Source organism: Poromitra crassiceps (assembly GCF_964638095.1).
Source record: "Poromitra crassiceps genome assembly, chromosome: 10".
NCBI classification, from domain to species: domain Eukaryota; kingdom Metazoa; phylum Chordata; class Actinopteri; order Beryciformes; family Melamphaidae; genus Poromitra; species Poromitra crassiceps.
Window position 1 is genome coordinate 6,843,235 of NC_139631.1, and position 20,445 is coordinate 6,863,679.

Below are 20,445 nucleotides of genomic sequence, written 5' to 3' on the forward strand. Positions count from 1 at the left end.
CCTCAAACACTGCAGCAAGCTCTTCATCTACCTGTACAAGATGGCCACCGACTCGTTTGACAGGTGAGTGGATTTCAGGAAGTCTCATCATTATAATAATCACAACACTTTATTCATGTTGCACAGTTTGCAAAATGCCTTAAAATCAGAAGAAATGTGCTTCAAACAAACAAAAACATTCAAAAGTAAAAGTGTAAAGTGCATTCTAAGATGACATTTCAATGCTACACTTCTCTGTTTATACGCTCAGATATCAGCCTTATTTTACTGTTTACTGCTTTGCTGCAGTTTATAACTGATTTGCTGCATAAAGGAAGAAGCTCCAAATGTCCCAAAAATGTAGTTGTCTCAACTTCTTTTAGTGAAAAAAGTGGCTTATCGCATCACTAATCAAGCTAGCGAGCGATAAACATGTTTACTTCCTATACGCCGTGTCCGTGTGCCGTGGAAAGCCATGAGCAAAACGCGCGTGCCAAAATGACAGGAAGTGAGGTTAAAGTGGGTTCGTCGTGCTTGAAATCCCGTCGTCTTTGCTCTCCTGCAGCCAGATCAGACGGACGTCAGCATGTGCTTTGTGTCAGTGTAGGGCCGTCAGGAATGCACAGGTGTGTGTGTGTGTTGCACCGGGAGCAGAATGCACAGGTGTGTGTGTGTGTTGCACCGGGAGCAGAGCAGAAGCACCAGATGCAGCAGGTCACACAGGAGGCTTTCACGTCTGCACTCGGTCAAGCTGTTAGACGAATGAAGATGACGAATTGTTCCCAACAGACGCTAATCTAATGAAGTTACCGTCCCTGAGTCAATACGTCTTTGTCATCACTTATTAACCCATTGATACCTGATGCAGCATTTGTGTGTGTATCCCTTTAAGACCGCGAACCGCGTTAACGCGGTTCGCGGTCTTAAAGGGATACGCACACAAATGAGGGATATACACGCAAATGCTGCATCAGGTATCAATGGGTTAAGTTACTGTGTGATCGTGGGTCAGCCAGCATCTCCGCTCTAAAAGTACAGAGATGACAACAAACTTGTGATTGACAAGGAGACTTGAAGGGTTCTTTAGATCGCAGCCACAGCTGTTCCTCGAGGAACTTTGGATCATGAACTCCGTCCACACACCCTCTAACATAGACAGACGACAGCTGAGGCCTGCCGGTGTGTAGTGATAGCTGCATGTGCTCCAGCTGTTAGCTCGGATCCTTTTCCTCCTTAGCCTGGTTCAAACCATCCTGATCATGTGACGTCACGTTCTGTTCCACTCTACCCATCAGTCTGGACTTTCAGCCGCCCGCATTGGTTTCAGTGGGGGGAGTCCGTGCCTTGACAGACAACTCCTTCAGCCAATCAGCGTCGCCCCAAATCCAGTCCAAATCCACTTAGAAGAATGGCAAGGACGTCTTGTCCACTGAGAAACTCTGTTATTGAGTCTAGTTCTTACAGTATTTACTCTACTAACGTTAACGTTACACTCGTTGCTTCGAGAGACGCCGTTACTGGTACTTGCCGGTGGCGTTCCTGATTGGCTGGTTACATTGTCAACTATGGCGCAGTCCCTGATTGGGCCGGTCACATTCTAATTTGTGTAAATGGCGGGGGGCGGGTACAAGTCCAGACTGATCCACGGAGCCAAACACAATGCGTCACTTAATCAAGATAGGTTGAGCAGCATCGAGTTTCTCCTGTCAGCTTTCTCACTAACAGCTTCTTTCCTTCTCTTCTCTCTTTGTCTTCCTTTAACCTCTGCCACTGTCTGGCTGCACACCATCTGCACCTGTGTGTGTGTGTGTCTGTGTGTGTGTGTGCACACGTGTGTGTGTGTGTGTGTGTGTGTGCACGTGGATCTCTTTTTGTCACTGTGTGTGTGTGTGTGTGTGTGTGTGTGTGTGTGTGTGTGTGCAGTCGTGCGGAGCAGGTGCCTCCCTGCCTGACTCATGAGACCTCGCTGCCCTCGCCCTGGGGCACCCCAGCGCTCGCCAGGAAGAGGTAGTTACAGAGCTCTGCCCGTCTCCTCACCCTCACCCCTCCCTGCCCGTCTCCTCACCCTCACCCCTCCCTGCCCACTCTTACTCACCCTCACAAACTTCCATGATTGGAATTTGGAAACCCTCATTAGTGTTTTGCTTGCACCTGTCTTTATTCTGCCTTTTCGACACAAAATGGCCCCCGTGAAAAGGGTCTATTCAAGGTGGCTGTCACTGCCTGTCTCTCTCCACCTCTATTGGAAAAGATTTGATGCAGCTCATTTAAAGCAGGGGAAAGGTGACAGCACCAGCCAAATTGCTCTTGGTCTAAAGTAGGCATTTCTTCTTCTTATCACATCACTCCTCCTCCTCCTGCTCCTCTTCCACCTTTTCTTCCAAGTCTTTTCTGGTCCCAGCTGAAGTGGCCTGTATGTGGCCTGTATGTGGCCTGTATGTGCACATGAATCCACCAATCCAGCCTCTGCACACCTTTGACTTCAGCTCCCACTTCAAAGGTGGAACTTCTCCTAAAAAGTGGACTCCACTGGAAATGTGTCGAAATCGGATACAGATAGAGTCCTTTGCACTGTTCCTGTGCTGCTACCAGCAAACCCTTAGCTGATGAAACATTTCTGATATATACATTATAGGACTATTAGTGCTACAACAGCATTGATGTTATTGACAAAAAGGTAAAAGTTTGATGTGATCTGATTTCATGTGATTTGTGAGACGTCGACACAGCTTTCTCTGCACTTTTTTCAACACTTACAAAATGTGTGTGTGTGGGGGGGAGGGGGGATCTGGTGTGTGCAGAAAATGAGATGCAAATTGCTCCGGATCAGCTCAGATTGAGTCAAATGAAATCTTCTGACGTGATTTGATTTCTAGGCCATGTGGAGACCTGAGAGCAGAGCAGAGCACCAGGACACCTGGTGTAGGAATCCTCGTCTCTAAAGCCCATGGTACACCAAGCAAACCTTCTCCAACACTGTTCAACAACAATGTTGGCAGTTGTTGGAGAATGATTGATTGGTGTGTATATATTTTAATACATACAGTGTATATATTTTAATATGTACCGGTAGTCTTATATATTTTAATACATACAGTGTATATATTTTAATACATAGTCTTATATATTTTAATATATACAGTGTATATATTTTAATACATAGTCTTATATATTTTAATACATACAGTCTATATATTTTAATACATACGGTACAGTTATATATTTTAACCGCTGCTGTTCAGACGACAAGCTTCTGCATGTTTTTAGTGGGGGGGTTATATATGGAGGAAGCCCAGGTAAGGGGAGCACGTTGAGAACATGCAAAACTCCACACAGACAAAACCTTTTACATGAGATAGCCCACGTGGGCACTAGGTCCCCCCGAAGGTATGGGGAGACATACCCCCCAGTGCCAACAGCGTGCCAGGCCAGAATATTGACTTGCATGTGGTCGCCTACTGTAAATCGTTACGATGGGGATTTGAGATGTGCAGCAAACAGATTCCAGTAAAAACAAACAAAAAACTCCAAGGTCGTGGCAGTTTGTCTCGATATTTTGCTATTCTGCCTTCTGGGTTTTCTGAGAAGGCAGACTAGTTTGTGGCTGGCACCGTACAGTGTGTCTATTCTAGATGCTTTAACAGGCAACCAACAATGCTTTGGAGGTTGTCCTCTATTCTTCAAGGTTATTGTTGGAAGTGGCACGTGAATCTTGACCTTTACCAGCCTCTGTGAACATGAACAATTATGCTTAGTTTCCTGCCCCACATCCAACCCCCCCCAGCACGTTCTGCTGACTCGTGCCTTTTCAGCCCAGCATCTCTCCTGAGGGGGGAATCATTTGCACATGCACAGTAACATGCACAGTAACATGCCCAGTAACATGCCCAGTAACATGCCCAGTAACATGCCCAGTAACATGCACAGTGACATGCACAGTGACATGCACAGTGACATGCACAGTAACATGCACAGTAACATGCACAGTGACATGCACAGTGACATGCACAGTGACATGCACAGTAACATGCACAGTAACATGCACAGTAACATGCACAGTAACATGCACAGTAACATGCACAGTAACATGCACAGTAACATGCACAGTAACATGCACATGTTGTCTAATAGTTTGACTCCCAACTCCAGCAGATCTCCTCTCTGCTGCCCCCACAGGGAGGACAGGCTCTGCGTTTTTAGACGAGACGCTAGCCGACTAACACCTTGCTCTGCTCTCTGAAGCGTGACAACCCGCTGACTCGTGTTTAAATAAAGTTTTTGGAGTCAAAAGTGTCAAACGATGTTAATGTTTACTCGCTGATCCAATTATTTCCCCCCCGTCTGAACGGGAGGATATTTTGATTAAAGCTATTTACACGCCGAGAATAATAATTCTAATCTCCCCATTTTCACTTAATGTTTTTCAATTTTCATGGAGGCATGAGGTCTGAATGTCAACCAATTTAGTTGCGACAACAATGGAGGTACGCTGCTGTGCAAGTGTCAGAAGCTGTGAAATATCCTGCAGACATGTTTACTCAGAGTAAGGTGCTTATGTCAGTATTTATAGTATGACCTTCAATTAAGTCACATTTACTGAAGATTAAGTAACATCATGAAAGGCAGGAAACATTTTGTCTCCAAGTCACTGTGGTCAAACCCCACATCACTATTTTTGTGAGCCAACTAGATATGTTTAGAGTAGAATAACCACCTGGTCAGTCACCTGGCAAATTGGCTGGGAGAGTAAAAAATTATAATAATCTGCAACGACCAAAGTCTAACAGCACCTGGTGAGTGACTGGTGTTCATATTCCACCCCCACAATAACTGAGATGAAGGTGATTCCACAACCATGAATCGGTCTAATCACATTTCACATGGTGGGAAGCAACAACGTAGTGCCACTATTACTGTGCACTAGAGATGCGCGGATGAGCTTTTATGCCATCCTAATCCGCGTGTATGCATGAACCGTCCGCCCGCCATAAATCCGCGCAAATTATTTCATACTATTTATAGATCCGCACCCGCCATGCACCCGACATTTCACAACGCTATAAAAGGAGCGAACTTATGGTTTCTGCTGCCGTTGGTGCCATCGCTGCAGTCCAAGACTCCAAATAAACTTCCATGCTGTATTATGTCCAGTCCACCACTTGCCCTCATGTAGTTTACTCGGCTAACGCTATAGCTTTAAGTTTAGTTTACTTGATTGCCTCATTGTATGGGAAAATACCAACGCGTCTTCTCTTCAAACACGTCTTCAGCAGAGACTCCTCTTTGAGGGTGACATCATTGACCATATATGGACTAAAAATGGAGCCTAGCGACCTAGCACATGGCTATTGTTTTGTTTACGGCCGTGGGTCCTTTGGGGGATCTACAATAGGCGACTAAGAATGTGCCTGATGAAAAATGTAGCTTAAAATACGTTCATAGACTAGAGAACGTAATTCATATTATTTTACTTCATTAATGATACATCGTTTCAACCGCCCGCAACCCATCCGCTATTAATCAGAATGTTTATTTTTAAGATCCGGCCCGCCCGCACGGCGGCCTATCCGCGGTCAGCGCGGTTATAACTGCGGCCCGTGCATCACTACTGTGCACACATTAACATCCAAATATTATTATTATTATTATTATTTTCAAGGAGTGCGTACTAACTTGAAGTTCTCCATCTCCTAAAACCTATATACCGTAAATTCCGGACTATAAGCCGCACCTTTTTTCCCGTTTTTTGGCCTTTTTTGGCCCCTGCGGCTTATATAACGGTGCGGCTTATCTATGGATTTTTTCCCCAAAAAAAAAAAAAAAATCTCTCTTTTTTAGCACTCTTTCTAACTATAAATCCACTTCTGTTTTAATTTCCTCTCTTGCCCTCTTTTCACCACACTGTATGACACTGTATGACACTGTGTGCACTGTAAAAAAGAAACACAGGTGGTGTTGTGTTATGTTGTTTTGTTGAAATGTTAATAAATGGGAGCTTCCTCAAACAGCCATCTCTTTCCCGACAATCCCCTCTGTGCATGAACCCTTACATATGGTAATTAAACATTAAAACACAATAAAAAAAAATACCATTAAAACACCCGCGGTTTATAGTCCGGTGCGGCTTATATATGTAAAAAACAGTCAACTTTGCAGGTGCGGCTTATACACCGGTGCGGCTTATAGTCCGGAATTTACGGTATATATGTGTGTGTGTGTGAAGAACTTTGTGTTGTCCTGACTTGACTGGACCTAACTCTTCTCGCTCTCCCTCCCTCTCTCTCTCTCTCTCTCTGCGCTCCCAGACAAGGCTACTATGGTACGTCGGGCCCCCCTGCCCCGAACAAAGCCCTGACGGACCTGAAGCTCCACCTCGGCAACCCCTCGCACCCCGCCTGCTCCTCCTCGTCCTCCGACATGGTGGTCATCCACCCCGGGGCCGTGCTGGCCATGCTGGACCTGCTGCCCTCCATCTGCTCCGACAGCCAGCCAGAGGTGAGGAACCTGGAAGCTCTGAGGGGGTTAGGTGATGCAGGCCAGGGAACCATCTACTGCAATAACCAATAGCAGGTGGCGCTGTGGCTCCTGGAGAAACCCCCTCTCTCCAAATACGGCTACAAATACATGACTTCCGGCTCCAAAAAACAACAACATGGCAGCGGCTAAAGTGCCAAATAAAATTACAATGACAACAAAGAATGAGTGTGCAGAATGATCTCACTCAAGTGTATACTGACCTGACCTCCTCTCCTCTCTGCCTCTCTCCTGCAGCACGCCCTGGACCTTCAGCTAGCGGTGGCTAACATCCTGCAGCTGCTGGTCCACAGTGAGAGGAACCAGCAGATGCTGTGTGAGGCCTGCCTGCACCAGAGGCTGCTGCAGCGCTGCAGCCAGGCGCTGGGCGACGAGGAGCACCCCCTACACCCCCCGCTGCAGAGGATGTTCGAGAGGCTGGCCTCGCAGGCCCTGCAGCCCATGGCACTCAGGTAGGGGGGCCCTGCAGCCCATGGCACTCAGGAGGGCAACTTTTTGGGACATTCACCTATTTGCCATATCCGCCCATACATAAACAAGATAAGCAACGCCTTTGTCGTCACTCCCCGCGCAGTGTGCTGTGAGGTACAGCCGTTAGATTGGCAAAATAAATTGTCTCGTGCACTCACCACAAGATGAAATAATAATCCATGAAACGGCCAGCTTCGAGGTAAATCCACACGGGACCGAGATCTAACAAAGATCTAACAAAGATGAACCAAACTAAGCAAGAGTAACTCGTGTTACTTCCTGTGAGTGAGAACTTTCGACGGGCACAATTTCATGCAAATGCGAGGCTGCATTTCTACACGACAGACTTGTTTGGACAGAGATACTCTCGCTTGTAAAATGCTTACGGTTAGAAAGCCGTGGCATTTTAAAGTATGGTTAATAGTGACGTCAGTTAATCTCTACATAGAAACACTACGGTGAGGTGAGCTGTTGCGAGTAAAAAGTGACAGGGCAGGGACATCTGCGCTGATTCAAGATTCAAGATTCAAGATTTTTATTGTCACTCCATGGTACAAGTATCACGTGTGAAATTCTTGTGCTGTGGACTCCGTTTACAACATAGTACAAGTATAACAGGGCATATGAGTGCAAAAACAACAAGAGACACAACAAGCAATAAGGCAGTATAGTGATAAGACAAGTCTGAGACAGTGGCGTATTCACTGCACATAGGTGCACATGTCATGTGACAGGTCTCTACTCTCCGTACAGGAAGTAGTTTTCATGGGTGGATTAGGAGAGAGAGGGAAGGGGCGCGCAGGCAGAAAGGAGTGATCCCGCTTGGCTAGTCAAGTGAGATGGAGGTTGTGGTCAGGTGACTTCAGCTTGGCTAGTCAGGTGAGATGGGAGGTTGTGGTCAGGTGACTTCAGCTTGGCTAGTCAAGTGAGATGGAAGGTTGTGGTCAGGTGACTTCAGCTTGGCTAGTCAAGTGAGATGGAAGGTTGTGGTCAGGTGACTTCAGCATGAGGAGGTTGTGGTCAGGTGACTTCAGCATGAGGTTGGTCTCTTTCATTTGGAAATGCTGCTTCCCTGGCTGATTTTTACCCCAACTCTCCTGGAGGTAAACCTCTCTTTAGCTGTCAGTCTGACTCTGACTCTCTGTTTCTCTCCTCTCTTCTCTCTCTCTGTGTCTCTCCTCTCTTCTTTCTCTCTGTGTCTCTCCTCTCCTCTCTTCTCTCTCTCTCTGTGTCTCTCCTCTCTTCTCTCTCTCTGTGTCTCTCCTCTTCTCTCTCTCTGTGTCTCTCCTCTCTTCTCTGCTTGACTCTTGTGCCATCAGTCTTCCTCCTCTGTCACGCTCCCTCCCCTCCATGTTTAGCATCCTTTGTTTTTTCCTCATTCTGCCTCTTCCTGCCGGTGTCAGTCAGCGTCTGTCTGAGCCCCACAGTCTTCTCTGTGTGCTCGCTGTTGTTCTGAAGCGCTCTGCTTGCAGCCAGCGGTGTCACTCACACTGCACCGTGACACCAGCCAGCGGTGTCACTCACACTGCACCGTGGCACCAGCCAGCGGTGTCACTCACACTGCACGGTGGCACGTGACACCAACCATCACCGGGGACAATTGCCATTCAAGTCACAGACGTGCCAGTTGGCGTTATCATTGATAGAAAAAAAGCCATTCCCCTGAAAACAAATGTCAGAGAGGTTGTCCTTCTTGAGTTGAGCTGTAATTAATTGCAAGGTCAATTCAAATGGAAACGTAAATGCGTTTTTTTTTAACCTGGATTTTTAGAAAACGCTTCAAAATGCATAAAAGGGATTCATGTTTGTGAGTTATATCGTGCTGACACAAAGGCAGCAGTTTCTTAAAGTTTTGTTAACCACACAGACCTTATTTTATGCATTTAAGTGAAATCCCCATTCTAAAACCCCATTGGCTTTTCCCCGTAAGATCCAGGAAGTCCCGGACTTCCGCCTTCTGGACTCATTCCTGCGGTGCTCTATAGATGCGAGTGAGCCAGCTAATCAGAGCAGAGATCCAATAGAATCGTGTAGTCTTGCCTCGTCGTTGTTTTGGGTCGGGTAAGACTTTTTAGCTTTCTTAGTTGAAATCTCTGTACTACTAACCTTTTTCTTATTTGATTTGTGCTGTCTGTGTTTTGTTTTTAATGTTCCTATCCTGGACATTCTGCTCATGTTCCTCTCCAGGGAGTTCTTGCGTCTTGGAAACCCTTTGAACTGCGGCGCCTGGGACAAGAAGCTGCTGAAGCAGTACCGCGTCCACAAACCCAGCTCGCTCAGCTACGATGCCGAGATGAGAAGTAAGACCAACAACACTCACTTTAGTCCTCCTGACTGCATGAGGCGCTGTCTTCATTCTGCTCTGTTGATACCAAAGGCTTTGCTTTAAGGTAGGCCAGAGGAAGTCCTTCACTGTGGCTGTGGCTCTGCAATAACGTTCTGCGTTTGGAGAACATTTCAAGAAGTCTTTGGGATATTAAACATTGTGTGGTCGCTAAAATAAAACCCACTTCAATGTGAGATTATCCGTGAGAATCTCACAAACCGTATACATCTAGCCACGTGTTATCTTGAAATTGTGGTAAATTTTCAAGATAAATGTTTTGGCTCTGTTTTAAAACTCTGTTTTATGTTAATGTTGCAAGCTTGAAATTGATTTATTAACCACAAACAATGATTAAAACAGAAAAGTTTGGACATTACTACATTGCTACAGAATATCGCTTTCACTATAAAATTTTGCCAGTTTGCTTTTGCAGGCTTACTTGTAGCAAAAATATGCCCAACTTATCAAATCTACTGATAAATCGATGGGTAAAACTGGGGCTATTTTGACCATAAGGCTTTTATTGCAATCAACGGTAACAAATCAGTTGATTTTTCTGCGGTTAAAATCATAAACTTTTATTTCCATATCGCCTCCTGAACAATGTTCCAAAGTGTTTTCCACTGAATAAACCAACAGCAGGTTCAATCATACAGAAACAAAACATATGAGAGAATAGACATTTTGTGAAATGTCTATGCAATTACCAACACATTATCATCAGTGAATTTGACATTATAATGATGCCCCTTTTTACTACTGAAAGAACCCTATCAATAGTTAATCGAAGAGAATTAGAGTGCTTAGTCCTCAGCAGTCCTTCAGTGACATTATGAAATGATAATGTCACTCGGGAGACATTTCCATCAGCCACAGTGAAACCTGCTTCCTCCTGGGATACAGCAAGTTTCACTCACGACAAGACAAGCAGGCTCAGAAAAACACCATCAATCCCTTCTCAGAGCTCATTCGAACGCATCAGGGAATGACTTTCATCCTGCGTTGAATAGGCTGTGATTACAGGGGATGAGGCCCCCCCCCTCCAATTAATTACCATTGGAAATGACTAGCAGTGGAGAGGGAATTATTCTGTAGGTCTTCAAACGATGATCGCATAGATTCATATACAGACTACAGAAACAATTTAGGAAGCACATTTTGTTTGTTTGTGTGCCAATTAGGAAGGTGATTGGTTGCAGGAAACAAAAAGAAGTAGTCTTTCTTGTTTAAATAAAGACTGGGATGCAACTGTTAAGCTAATGAACATGCTTTGTTGTCTATTAACAGCTGTTAATGTTTGTAATTTTGTGGGCACCACATAGCGTCGTAATTGCTTATTGTCCCTCCTCCCAACAGAGAGTGGATATTAAGACCCTACTAATTACTGCTATTAAAAAGCCACTGTTAGAAAGCATAGTGCCATGATGCCATCTCTCTCTCCCTCTTTCTGCGAGCACATAATGTCGCGTGGTTTATTAGCTGTCATTGCAGCGTGCTGTAAACTTTGCTTAGATCGGATTTGTCTCTGTCAGATCTGCACCGTGTTACAAAGAGAAGCAATAAATGTTATCTGTAAAATCTGTGAAATATTGTCCTTTAGTCCATGAGTGCATTCTAGTCCCTATGGGACAATGAACATCCAGGCGTTATTTCACTTGATTTAATGCTTCCTACTAGAAGAGATTTTGATTGTATAGTCAAAGCTGGGCCAGAGCCAGCAGGCACAAGACACTGTCTTCATAATGTGCCATCAAAAGCACCTTCTCTCTGTTTAAGCACAGCTGGCAAATCACCTTGGAACAGGATGCTAAAAAAAATCATCCCAGAAGATGTTTGTCAGTAAATTGGTTGGTATAAATAATCTCTGGCCATGTCAAACTCTACATGGGAAACCAGGCTATTGCTGCTCATTTAGGCCTACTCAACTGCTCAACTGTGTCCTATTCTCTTGACAGGGCAGGAGAATTACTTTATCGCCCCGCTTCAGTGGCTGGTATATTGTGACAGAGCAGATTCAGTTGCTGGTATATTGTGACAGAGCAGATTCAGATTCAGTTGCTGGTATATTGTGACAGAGCAGATTCAGATTAAGTTGCTGGTATATTGTGACAGAGCAGATTCAGTTGCTGGTATATTGTGACAGAGCAGATTCAGATTCAGTGGCTGGTATATTGTGACAGAGCAGATTCAGATTCAGTGGCTGGTATATTGTGACAGAGCAGATTCAGATTCAGTGGCTGGTATATTGTGACAGAGCAGATTCAGATTCAGTTGCTGGTATATTGTGACAGAGCAGATTCAGTGGCTGGTATATTGTGACAGAGCAGATTCAGATTAAGTTGCTGGTATATTGTGACAGAGCAGATTCAGATTCAGTGGCTGGTATATTGTGACAGAGCAGATTCAGATTCAGTTGCTGGTATATTGTGACAGAGCAGATTCAGTTGCTGGTATATTGTGACAGAGCAGATTCAGATTCAGTTGCTGGTATATTGTAACAGAGCAGATTCAGATTCAGTGGCTGGTATATTGTGACAGAGCAGATTCAGATTCAGTGGCTGGTATATTGTGACAGAGCAGATTCAGTGGCTGGTATATTGTGACAGAGCAGATTCACTTGCTGGTATATTGTGACAGAGCAGATTCAGATTCAGTGGCTGGTATATTGTGACAGAGCAGATTCAGTGGCTGGTATATTGTGACAGAGCAGATTCAGTTGCTGGTATATTGTGACAGAGCAGATTCAGTGGCTGGTATATTGTGACAGAGCAGATTCAGTGGCTGGTATAGTTAGTTAGTTAGTTAGTTAGTTAGTTAGTTTATTTCGATCAGAAAGGAAAGAATATTCACAGAATAGAAAAAAAAAACAGAAAAAAACAAAAGATACATAAGGCTGACCGAAAGGGTTTTAGGGCTGAAGCTAGCTAGCTTATTAAATGCCCTTACCCTTATTCCTTTACGTTATATGTAAACATATGCAGTACATATGCATACACATGGATACATACATGCATTGATTTACACACACAAATAGCACATGCTCATAATTAATCATACATGCCTATACACACATAGGCTACCTACCACATATACATATAATTACCCATACATAGCTAATACCAAACGTACTACGTACTGGTATATTGTGACAGAGCAGATTCACTTGCTGGTATATTGTGACAGAGCAGATTCAGATTCAGTGGCTGGTATATTGTGACAGAGCAGATTCAGTGGCTGGTATATTGTGACAGAGCAGATTCAGTTGCTGGTATATTGTGACAGAGCAGATTCAGTGGCTGGTATATTGTGCCAGAGTAGATTCAGTTGCTGGTATATTGTGACAGAGCAGATTCAGTTGCTGGTATATTGTGACAGAGCAGATTCAGTTGCTGGTATATTGTGACAGAGCAGATTCAGATTCAGTTGCTGGTATATTGTGACAGAGTAGATTCAGTTGCTGGTATATTGTGACAGAGCAGATTCAGTTGCTGGTATATTGTGACAGATCAGATTCAGTTGCTGGTATATTGTGACAGAGCAGATTCAGTTGCTGGTATATTGTGACAGAGCAGATTCAGATTCAGTTGCTGGTATATTGTGACAGAGCAGATTCAGTTGCTGGTATATTGTGACAGAGCAGATTCAGATTCAGTGGCTGGTATATTGTGACAGAGCAGATTCAGTTGCTGGTATATTGTGACAGAGCAGATTCAGTGGCTGGTATATTGTGACAGAGCAGATTCAGTTGCTGGTATATTGTGACAGAGCAGATTCAGTTGCTGGTATATTGTGACAGAGCAGATTCAGATTCAGTGGCTGGTATATTGTGACAGAGCAGATTCAGATTCAGTTGCTGATATATTGTGACAGAGCAGATTCAGATTCAGTGGCTGGTATATTGTGACAGAGCAGATTCAGATTCAGTGGCTGGTATATTGTGACAGAGCAGATTCAGATTCAGTGGCTGGTATATTGTGACAGAGCAGATTCAGTTGCTGGTATATTGTGACAGAGCAGATTCAGATTCAGTGGCTGGTATATTGTGACAGGGCAGATTCAGTTGCTGGTATATTGTGACAGAGCAGATTCAGTTGCTGGTATATTGTGACAGAGCAGATTCAGTGGCTGGTATATTGTGACAGAGCAGATTCAGTTGCTGGTATATTGTGACAGAGCAGATTCAGTTGCTGGTATATTGTGACAGAGCAGATTCAGTTGCTGGTATATTGTGACAGAGCAGATTCAGTTGCTGGTATATTGTGACAGAGCAGATTCAGTTGCTGGTATATTGTGACAGAGCAGATTCAGTTGCTGGTATATTGTGACAGAGCAGACAGCCAACTTTTGAGACAAGAATAGGGCCACCAGATGAAAGTTGGATACCAGCCAAAGTGGTAGAGAAGACAAGTTTATTAGCCACAGTCAAACTTGACCAGACTTTGGTTTGACCTTGTCCATGTCCTCCCCTCACAGACAGCATGACCTTGTCCATGGAGGGCTTTGGGCCCGACAGCGTCTTCGCCACGCCGGGAGAGGACAACGGGCAGTACCGCATCAGCCGCAGCCTGGTGCGCTCGGCCGAGGGCAGCACCGTGCCCCTCACCCGCGTCAAGTGCCTGGTATCCATGACGACGCCCCACGACATCCGCCTGCACGGGTCCGCCGTCACGCCCGCCTTCGTGGAGTTTGACAGCTCGCTGGAGGGCTTCGGGTTAGTCAGCACCGCCGCACTCTGACCCTTTTTACTCTGTGTCTGCGTCTCGTTAGCTGAGGGATTCACTGTGCTTCTCTGTGAGTGTATATCTGCTCCACTATTAGTTGTCAGTACCGCCATCATGGTTATTCTTTTCTCAAACTATTAGGAAAGGAAACCGTTTTTGTTGTTGAAAAGTCAACATAATATGCTGGCACTCTATCTTTTCAAAACCAAACCATGAGTGTGTATACATGCACACTAATAAACTAATCATGAACTGATTTAAGGAGTTACCAGATGATTCAGGTGGTCAAGTCTGATATGCTTTATTATCGGATAAAGGCCGTTATCAGATGATGAGAATTCTGATCAACACACAGAGCTTTTTGCTGAATCATCCATTTTATTCAGTGCATAGTCTCAATCTCAATATCTCAATATCATATGTTATCTGCAATACTGATGGCAGAGCGATGTAGGATAAATGCATGGAGGAGGACTTCTACAAAGGTGTCCACTGAAGAACAGGAGACCCTGGTAGGAAAGAAGAAAACACTTGAGAGCGATGCTATAAAAGCCCTGTTTGATCATCAGGTTTGCTCACAGCAGATGATGCCCGTTCTTCTGGAAATCACTCTCCTCTAAATGGGGCTTTGCAGAACCGTGACAAACATCTCAGGATGCAATTTACCGCGTCTTTTATCTTTCATGAAGCGATGAAGCTTCTTCTCTCTCAGCAACACCTGCCACTGTCTCAGCAGGAGACTCCACCGTGGAGCTGTGCATACAAATTAACTTATTTTCTGCTTTTTATGTCATGTGATGCCCGTGGTTCCTGCCTGGGTGCTGCTGCTGCCAGGCTGTGCTGCACCCGTCGGTGCTGCTTGCTGCCGTGGTTCCTGGGTGCTGTGCTGCACCCGTCGGTGCTGGTTGCTGCCGTGGTTCCTGGGTGTTGCTGACAGACTCCAGTGTTTCCCCCCTAGAACATTTTTCAGGCCTGGAGGGATTTCGAAACGTCCCCCGACCGCAACGGTGGAGGGCCCTCGCTGGCGACTCTAAACTTTTAGCTAACCTGTTCGCATCAATGTTCGCAATGGCATCCCAAGTATCATCATACTATTATGGGATGCGATGCGAACAGTTGTATTATCGGATGTGCGTTCCCCCAGGCAACGACACACGTTGACACGTTTTGGAACAGCGCCGCACGCTGGCACAATGCTCCTAAAAGCAAAATACTTACTGTTTTGAATGATTTTGGCGTCTTCTATTACTGTCAACACTGTCAACACCAGTATTGTTGTATTGTGATAATATGCCATAAAGGTTTATTGCAATTTTGGGGAGAGCAGGAAAAAACAACAAAAACAAAAAAACATTTGGCCTGGCGGCGGCGTCGTTGGCCTGGCGGACCCGCCAGGCCTGTAGAATGGTAGGGGAAACACTGGACTCTGCTGCACCCGTCGGTGCCGCTTGCTTCTGCTGCTGCTCCTGGTGGATTTTTGCGTCAGGTTGGTGCCACCGTGAACGGCGGCGCCGGTGGTGATGATGGCATGTGGGATCATGTGACCTTGATCAGTGCACAGACGTTCAACAACACACATGTGACACGCGCTCACATGGCACGGTGATGCACATGAATATTCATAAGCACATGGGTGTAGGAGAGGAACAAGTCTTGCAGAATTAGGTCAGCTTGGAGGTCAGTGTCGACATTTCCCGTCACCTTTAGAGGCAAAGTTTCAAAGTTCAAAAGGTTGTTACTGTGATTACTCAAGTAGCACTGAATTAGTCCATAGCATTAGTTTTCCTGCACTCAGAAGACATATTTTGCATGAACTTATACTGCAGTGTAGGTAAGTGCTAGCCAGCAGTTATAGGCTTTTCATAAGACTGTGTGGCCGGACATCAGCTGACCTCTTGCTTACTATACTGTACACTGAAGATGATCCAGAACCATGGTCCAGAACCATTGACAGTAAATATAATGGACTACCTGAGCTATATGTTTTTGACACGGCAAAATGAAGCTCACTTCCCGATATTGTTTGATTTCGTTTGATTGGATGAATGGATTTTCGTGTTGCATTGTGGGAAATCTGTTCAAACCTGGAGCCGGGAAAACAGGAAGGGGCGTGAGCGTGGACGGCACTCGGGGGAGGGTTTCCTCCTAGCCACGGCATCCATCTTGTTCAAGTTGTTTTCCCCGCTAGCCGTTAGCTTGGCTAACAAATGTTGCTAACGTTAGTTGCTATTGCTAGCCTTGCTCCATTGCTCTCACAGTGAATACAGTAGCCCGAAGAAAAACCAGAGTATTATTTCCTCCAGACCTCGCGCGGCGTCACCAGCCTGCCGATTGCATCTTCCTATCTTCCACACACACACACACACACACACACACACACACACACACACACACACACACACACACACACACACACACACACACACAACCCCTCCTTCCCCACCCACCTGTCAGCATGAAATATTGATGCCCCAGCTGCTATTAGGAAACACACACACACACACTTTCTATCATGCACAACACGCATGTACTGGCACATACACACAGACACACACGCCTCCAGCCAGCCATCTCACATGGGGCTCAGAAGATGCTGTCAGCGTGGGTATGGTGGTGGAGGGGACATGTCATGTCAGAAGATGCTGTCAGCGTGGGTATGGTGGTGGAGGGGACATGTCATGTCAGAAGATGCTGTCAGTGTGGGTATGGTGGTGGAGGGGACATGTCATGAAGATGCTGTCAGCGTGGGTATGGTGGTGGAGGGGACATGTCAGAAGATGCTGTCAGCGTGGGTATGGTGGTGGAGGGGACATGCTCAGAAGATGCTGTCAGCGTGGGTATGGTGGTGGAGGGGACATGTCATGAAGATGCTGTCAGCGTGGGTATGGTGGTGGAGAGGACATGTCATGAAGATGCTGTCAGCATGGGTATGGTGGTGGAGGGGACATGTCATGAAGATGCTGTCAGCGTGGGTATGGTGGTGGAGGGGACATGTCATGAAGATGCTGTCAGCGTGGGTATGGTGGTGGAGGGGACATGTCATGAAGATGCTGTCAGCGTGGGTATGGTGGTGGAGGGGACATGTCATGAAGATGCTGTCACCGTGGGTATGGTGGTGGAGGGGACATGTCATGAAGATGCTGTCAGCGTGGGTATGGTGGTGGAGGGGACATGTCATGAAGATGCTGTCAGCGTGGGTATCGTGGTGGAGGGGACATGTCAGAAGATGCTGTCAGCGTGGGTATGGTGGTGGAGGGGACATGTCATGAAGATGCTGTCAGTGTGGGTATGGTGGTGGAGGGGACATGTCATGTCATGAAGATGCTGTCAGCATGGGTATGGTGGTGGAGGGGACATGTCAGAAGATGCTGTCAGTGTGGGTATGGTGGTGGAGGGGACATGTCATGTCAGAAGATGCTGTCAGCGTGGGTATGGTGGTGGAGGGGACATGTCATGAAGATGCTGTCAGCGTGGGTATGGTGGTGGAGGGGACATGTCATGAAGATGCTGTCAGCGTGGGTATGGTGGTGGAGGGGACATGTCAGAAGATGCTGTCAGCGTGGGTATGGTGGTGGAGGGGACATGTCATGAAGATGCTGTCAGTGTGGGTATGGTGGTGGAGGGGACATGTCATGTCAGAAGATGCTGTCAGCATGGGTATGGTGGTGGAGGGGACATCAGAAGATGCTGTCAGCGTGGGTATGGTGGTGGAGGGGACATGTCAGCGTGGGTATGGTGGTGGAGGAGAAGATGCTGTCAGCGTGGGTATGGTGGTGGAGGGGACATGTCATGTCAGAAGATGCTGTCAGCGTGGGTATGGTGGTGGAGGGGACATCAGAAGATGCTGTCAGCGTGGGGATGGTGGTGGAGGAGAAGATGCTGTCAGCGTGGGTATGGTGGTGGAGGGGACATCAGAAGATGCTGTCAGCGTGGGGATGGTGGTGGAGGAGAAGATGCTGTCAGCGTGGGTATGGTGGTGGAGGGGCTCAGAAGATGCTGTCAGCGTGGGTATGGTGGTGGAGGGGACATGTCAGCGTGGGTATGGTGGTGGAGGGGACATGTCAGCGTGGGTATGGTGGTGGAGGGGACATGTCAGTGTGGGTGTGGTGGTGGAGGGGACATGTCATGCTTGGCCTGGGCCTGCATTTAAATCATGCCTGCTGGGGGAAAAGAATGCTGGTCTAATTAATTCCATTGTGCTGGTTGTTGTTGTTCCTTATGAGCCTAATCGAGGTGATGACAGGTGTAAAGAAAAACACAGCATACATGTAATTATGGTGAAGCGCCAGCAGGGAGGCCTGGCTGTTAGACACTGCGTCCTTCAGCCAGACGACCCAGGCCCAGGTTGCCCTGCTGGGGAAGCGGGGGGGCGTTGAACCCCTGCCAGCTCCATCCTGGCCTCTGTCCTCTCTGCTGTGGAGGACAAACAAAAGAGTCAGTCAAATATTACACTCAATAGAACATTTTGTTCACATCCCATTATTCAGCCTGATAGTTCCTCCTCGTTAACAGTTTTCTGTATGGGGGGATTGATTTTCTCTGACTAGTGACTGACGTATCTGAAGCAATCACTAGTGACTAACGTATCTGGACCAACCACTAGCCACTAACTGTCCCTAGGATCAAATCAAATCACGGGAAGGCTGCATTTACCCACTATGCTTCTGCTAGCTGGAACAAATTGCCTGAAGACCTCAGATCTGCCCCAACCTTACTTACTTTTAAAAATAGACTAAAGACTTTTATGTTTACCGTCGCTTTTAACTGCTGACAGCTACTATGCAAACCCAATGAGTCCTCTATAAGTTTTAGCTCTTTCTGCAACTGCTGCGCCTGCTGCCTATTGCACTTTTTTATACTCTTTTTTTTTTAAGTTTTGTTGTGATGCTTTTAAATGTCCATTTTATTTCTTATTTTCCTGTAATACACTTTTTATAATCTTTTTTTTAAAGTTGTTGTGATGCTTTTAAATGTCCGTTTTACTCTCTTCTTTTCTTTTCTTTTCCTGTCAACCATTTTATGTGAAGCACTTTGAATTGCCTCTGTGTATGAAATGTGCTATACAAATAAACTTGACTTGACTTGACTTGACTAGTGATCAACGTATCTAGACGTATTTAAACCAATCACTAGTGACTGACAAGAGGTCGGTGGTTCGATTCCCACCTCCTCCAGTCTGCATGTCGAAGTGTCCTTGGGCAAGACACTGAACCCCAAATTGCTCCCGATGGTGTGCCAGCACCCTGCGTGGTAACCTGCTGCCATCGGTGTGTGAATGGGTGAATGTACCTACTGACTGTAAAGCGCTTTGGATAAAGGCGCTATATGAATGCAGGCCATGACATATCTGAACCAATCACGAGTGACTGACGTATGTGAACCAATCACTAGTGACCTACATACCGTAGTACATATCTGAACCGATCACTAGTGACTGATGTATCTGAACCAATCACTAGTGACCTACACAGTACGTATCTGAACCAATCACTAGTGACCGACATATCTGAACCAATCACTAGTGACTGACATATCTGAACCAATCACTAGTGACTGACGTACCTGAACCAATCACTAGTGACTAACGTATCTGGACCAATCACTAGTGACTGACATAATAACCAATCACTGGTGACTGACATATGTAAACCAATCACTAGTGACTGACGTACCTGAACCGATCACTAGTGACTGACATATCTGTCAGTCACTAGTGTCAACAGTGTGCTCTCTGCCCGTGGGTTTTCAGCTTGGATTTGCCACAGCGCTGTGATACATTTCAAAGTCTTTTTGTGTCTCTCTCTCAAAACAATCCCCATGTTGTTGTTGTATTACCAGAGACATCAATGCAGTTCAAATAGAGAGAGAGGAGAAAATGGCACCTTCAGCGAGGGGCAGTGAGTCAGCAGAATTCACCGCTGCCTTACAAGTCACATTCCCTGTAATTGTGTTGAAGGATTGAGTGTTTGTGTGCAGCGCCGTCTGTGGATGTAGACGTCCTCCTTCAAACACTGGATGACAGCACACAGATATCACATTTTACATGTTTATTCTAGCAGCATAACACCGATACGCCGTGTCAGCAAGACACTTGATCTGAGTTTAATATCTGTACGCCATGATATAATCAACTTCTTGAATTGTTCATTGTTCCACTGTGGTTAGTACCAGTAAACTAATCAACTCAAGAATACATTGCTGGCTGGGTATGAGTGCATTTCTTTTGAAAACGTGCCCCCTTTACATTGTAATACAGATGCTTACCACAATGTCCCCTGTCTGTCACTTCTGTCCACTGAGAACAGAGCAAACCTTCAGTGCAGCAGTTTTTTTTTACCTCAAGCCAACATGCAGTAAAACACTTGTACAATGGCCACATCTTCTGTATGCTGCTGATATTCTATATAGAGACAC

At 45.9% G+C, this 20,445-nt stretch overlaps 1 protein-coding gene across 1 annotated transcript in view; it reads left to right on the top strand.

The window, feature by feature from the left end:
- wdfy3 (WD repeat and FYVE domain containing 3) overlaps window positions 1-20,445 on the top strand; it is a 130,611-nt gene that overhangs the window by 53,310 nt on the left and 56,856 nt on the right. Inside the window, 6 exon segments of the mRNA XM_083644708.1 lie at window positions 1-63; window positions 1,903-1,986; window positions 6,285-6,474; window positions 6,751-6,965; window positions 9,172-9,284; window positions 13,784-14,021. The exon segment at window positions 1-63 is cut by the window's left edge and continues 135 nt beyond it. Of these exon segments, the coding sequence (XP_083500834.1) occupies window positions 1-63; window positions 1,903-1,986; window positions 6,285-6,474; window positions 6,751-6,965; window positions 9,172-9,284; window positions 13,784-14,021 (903 nt within the window).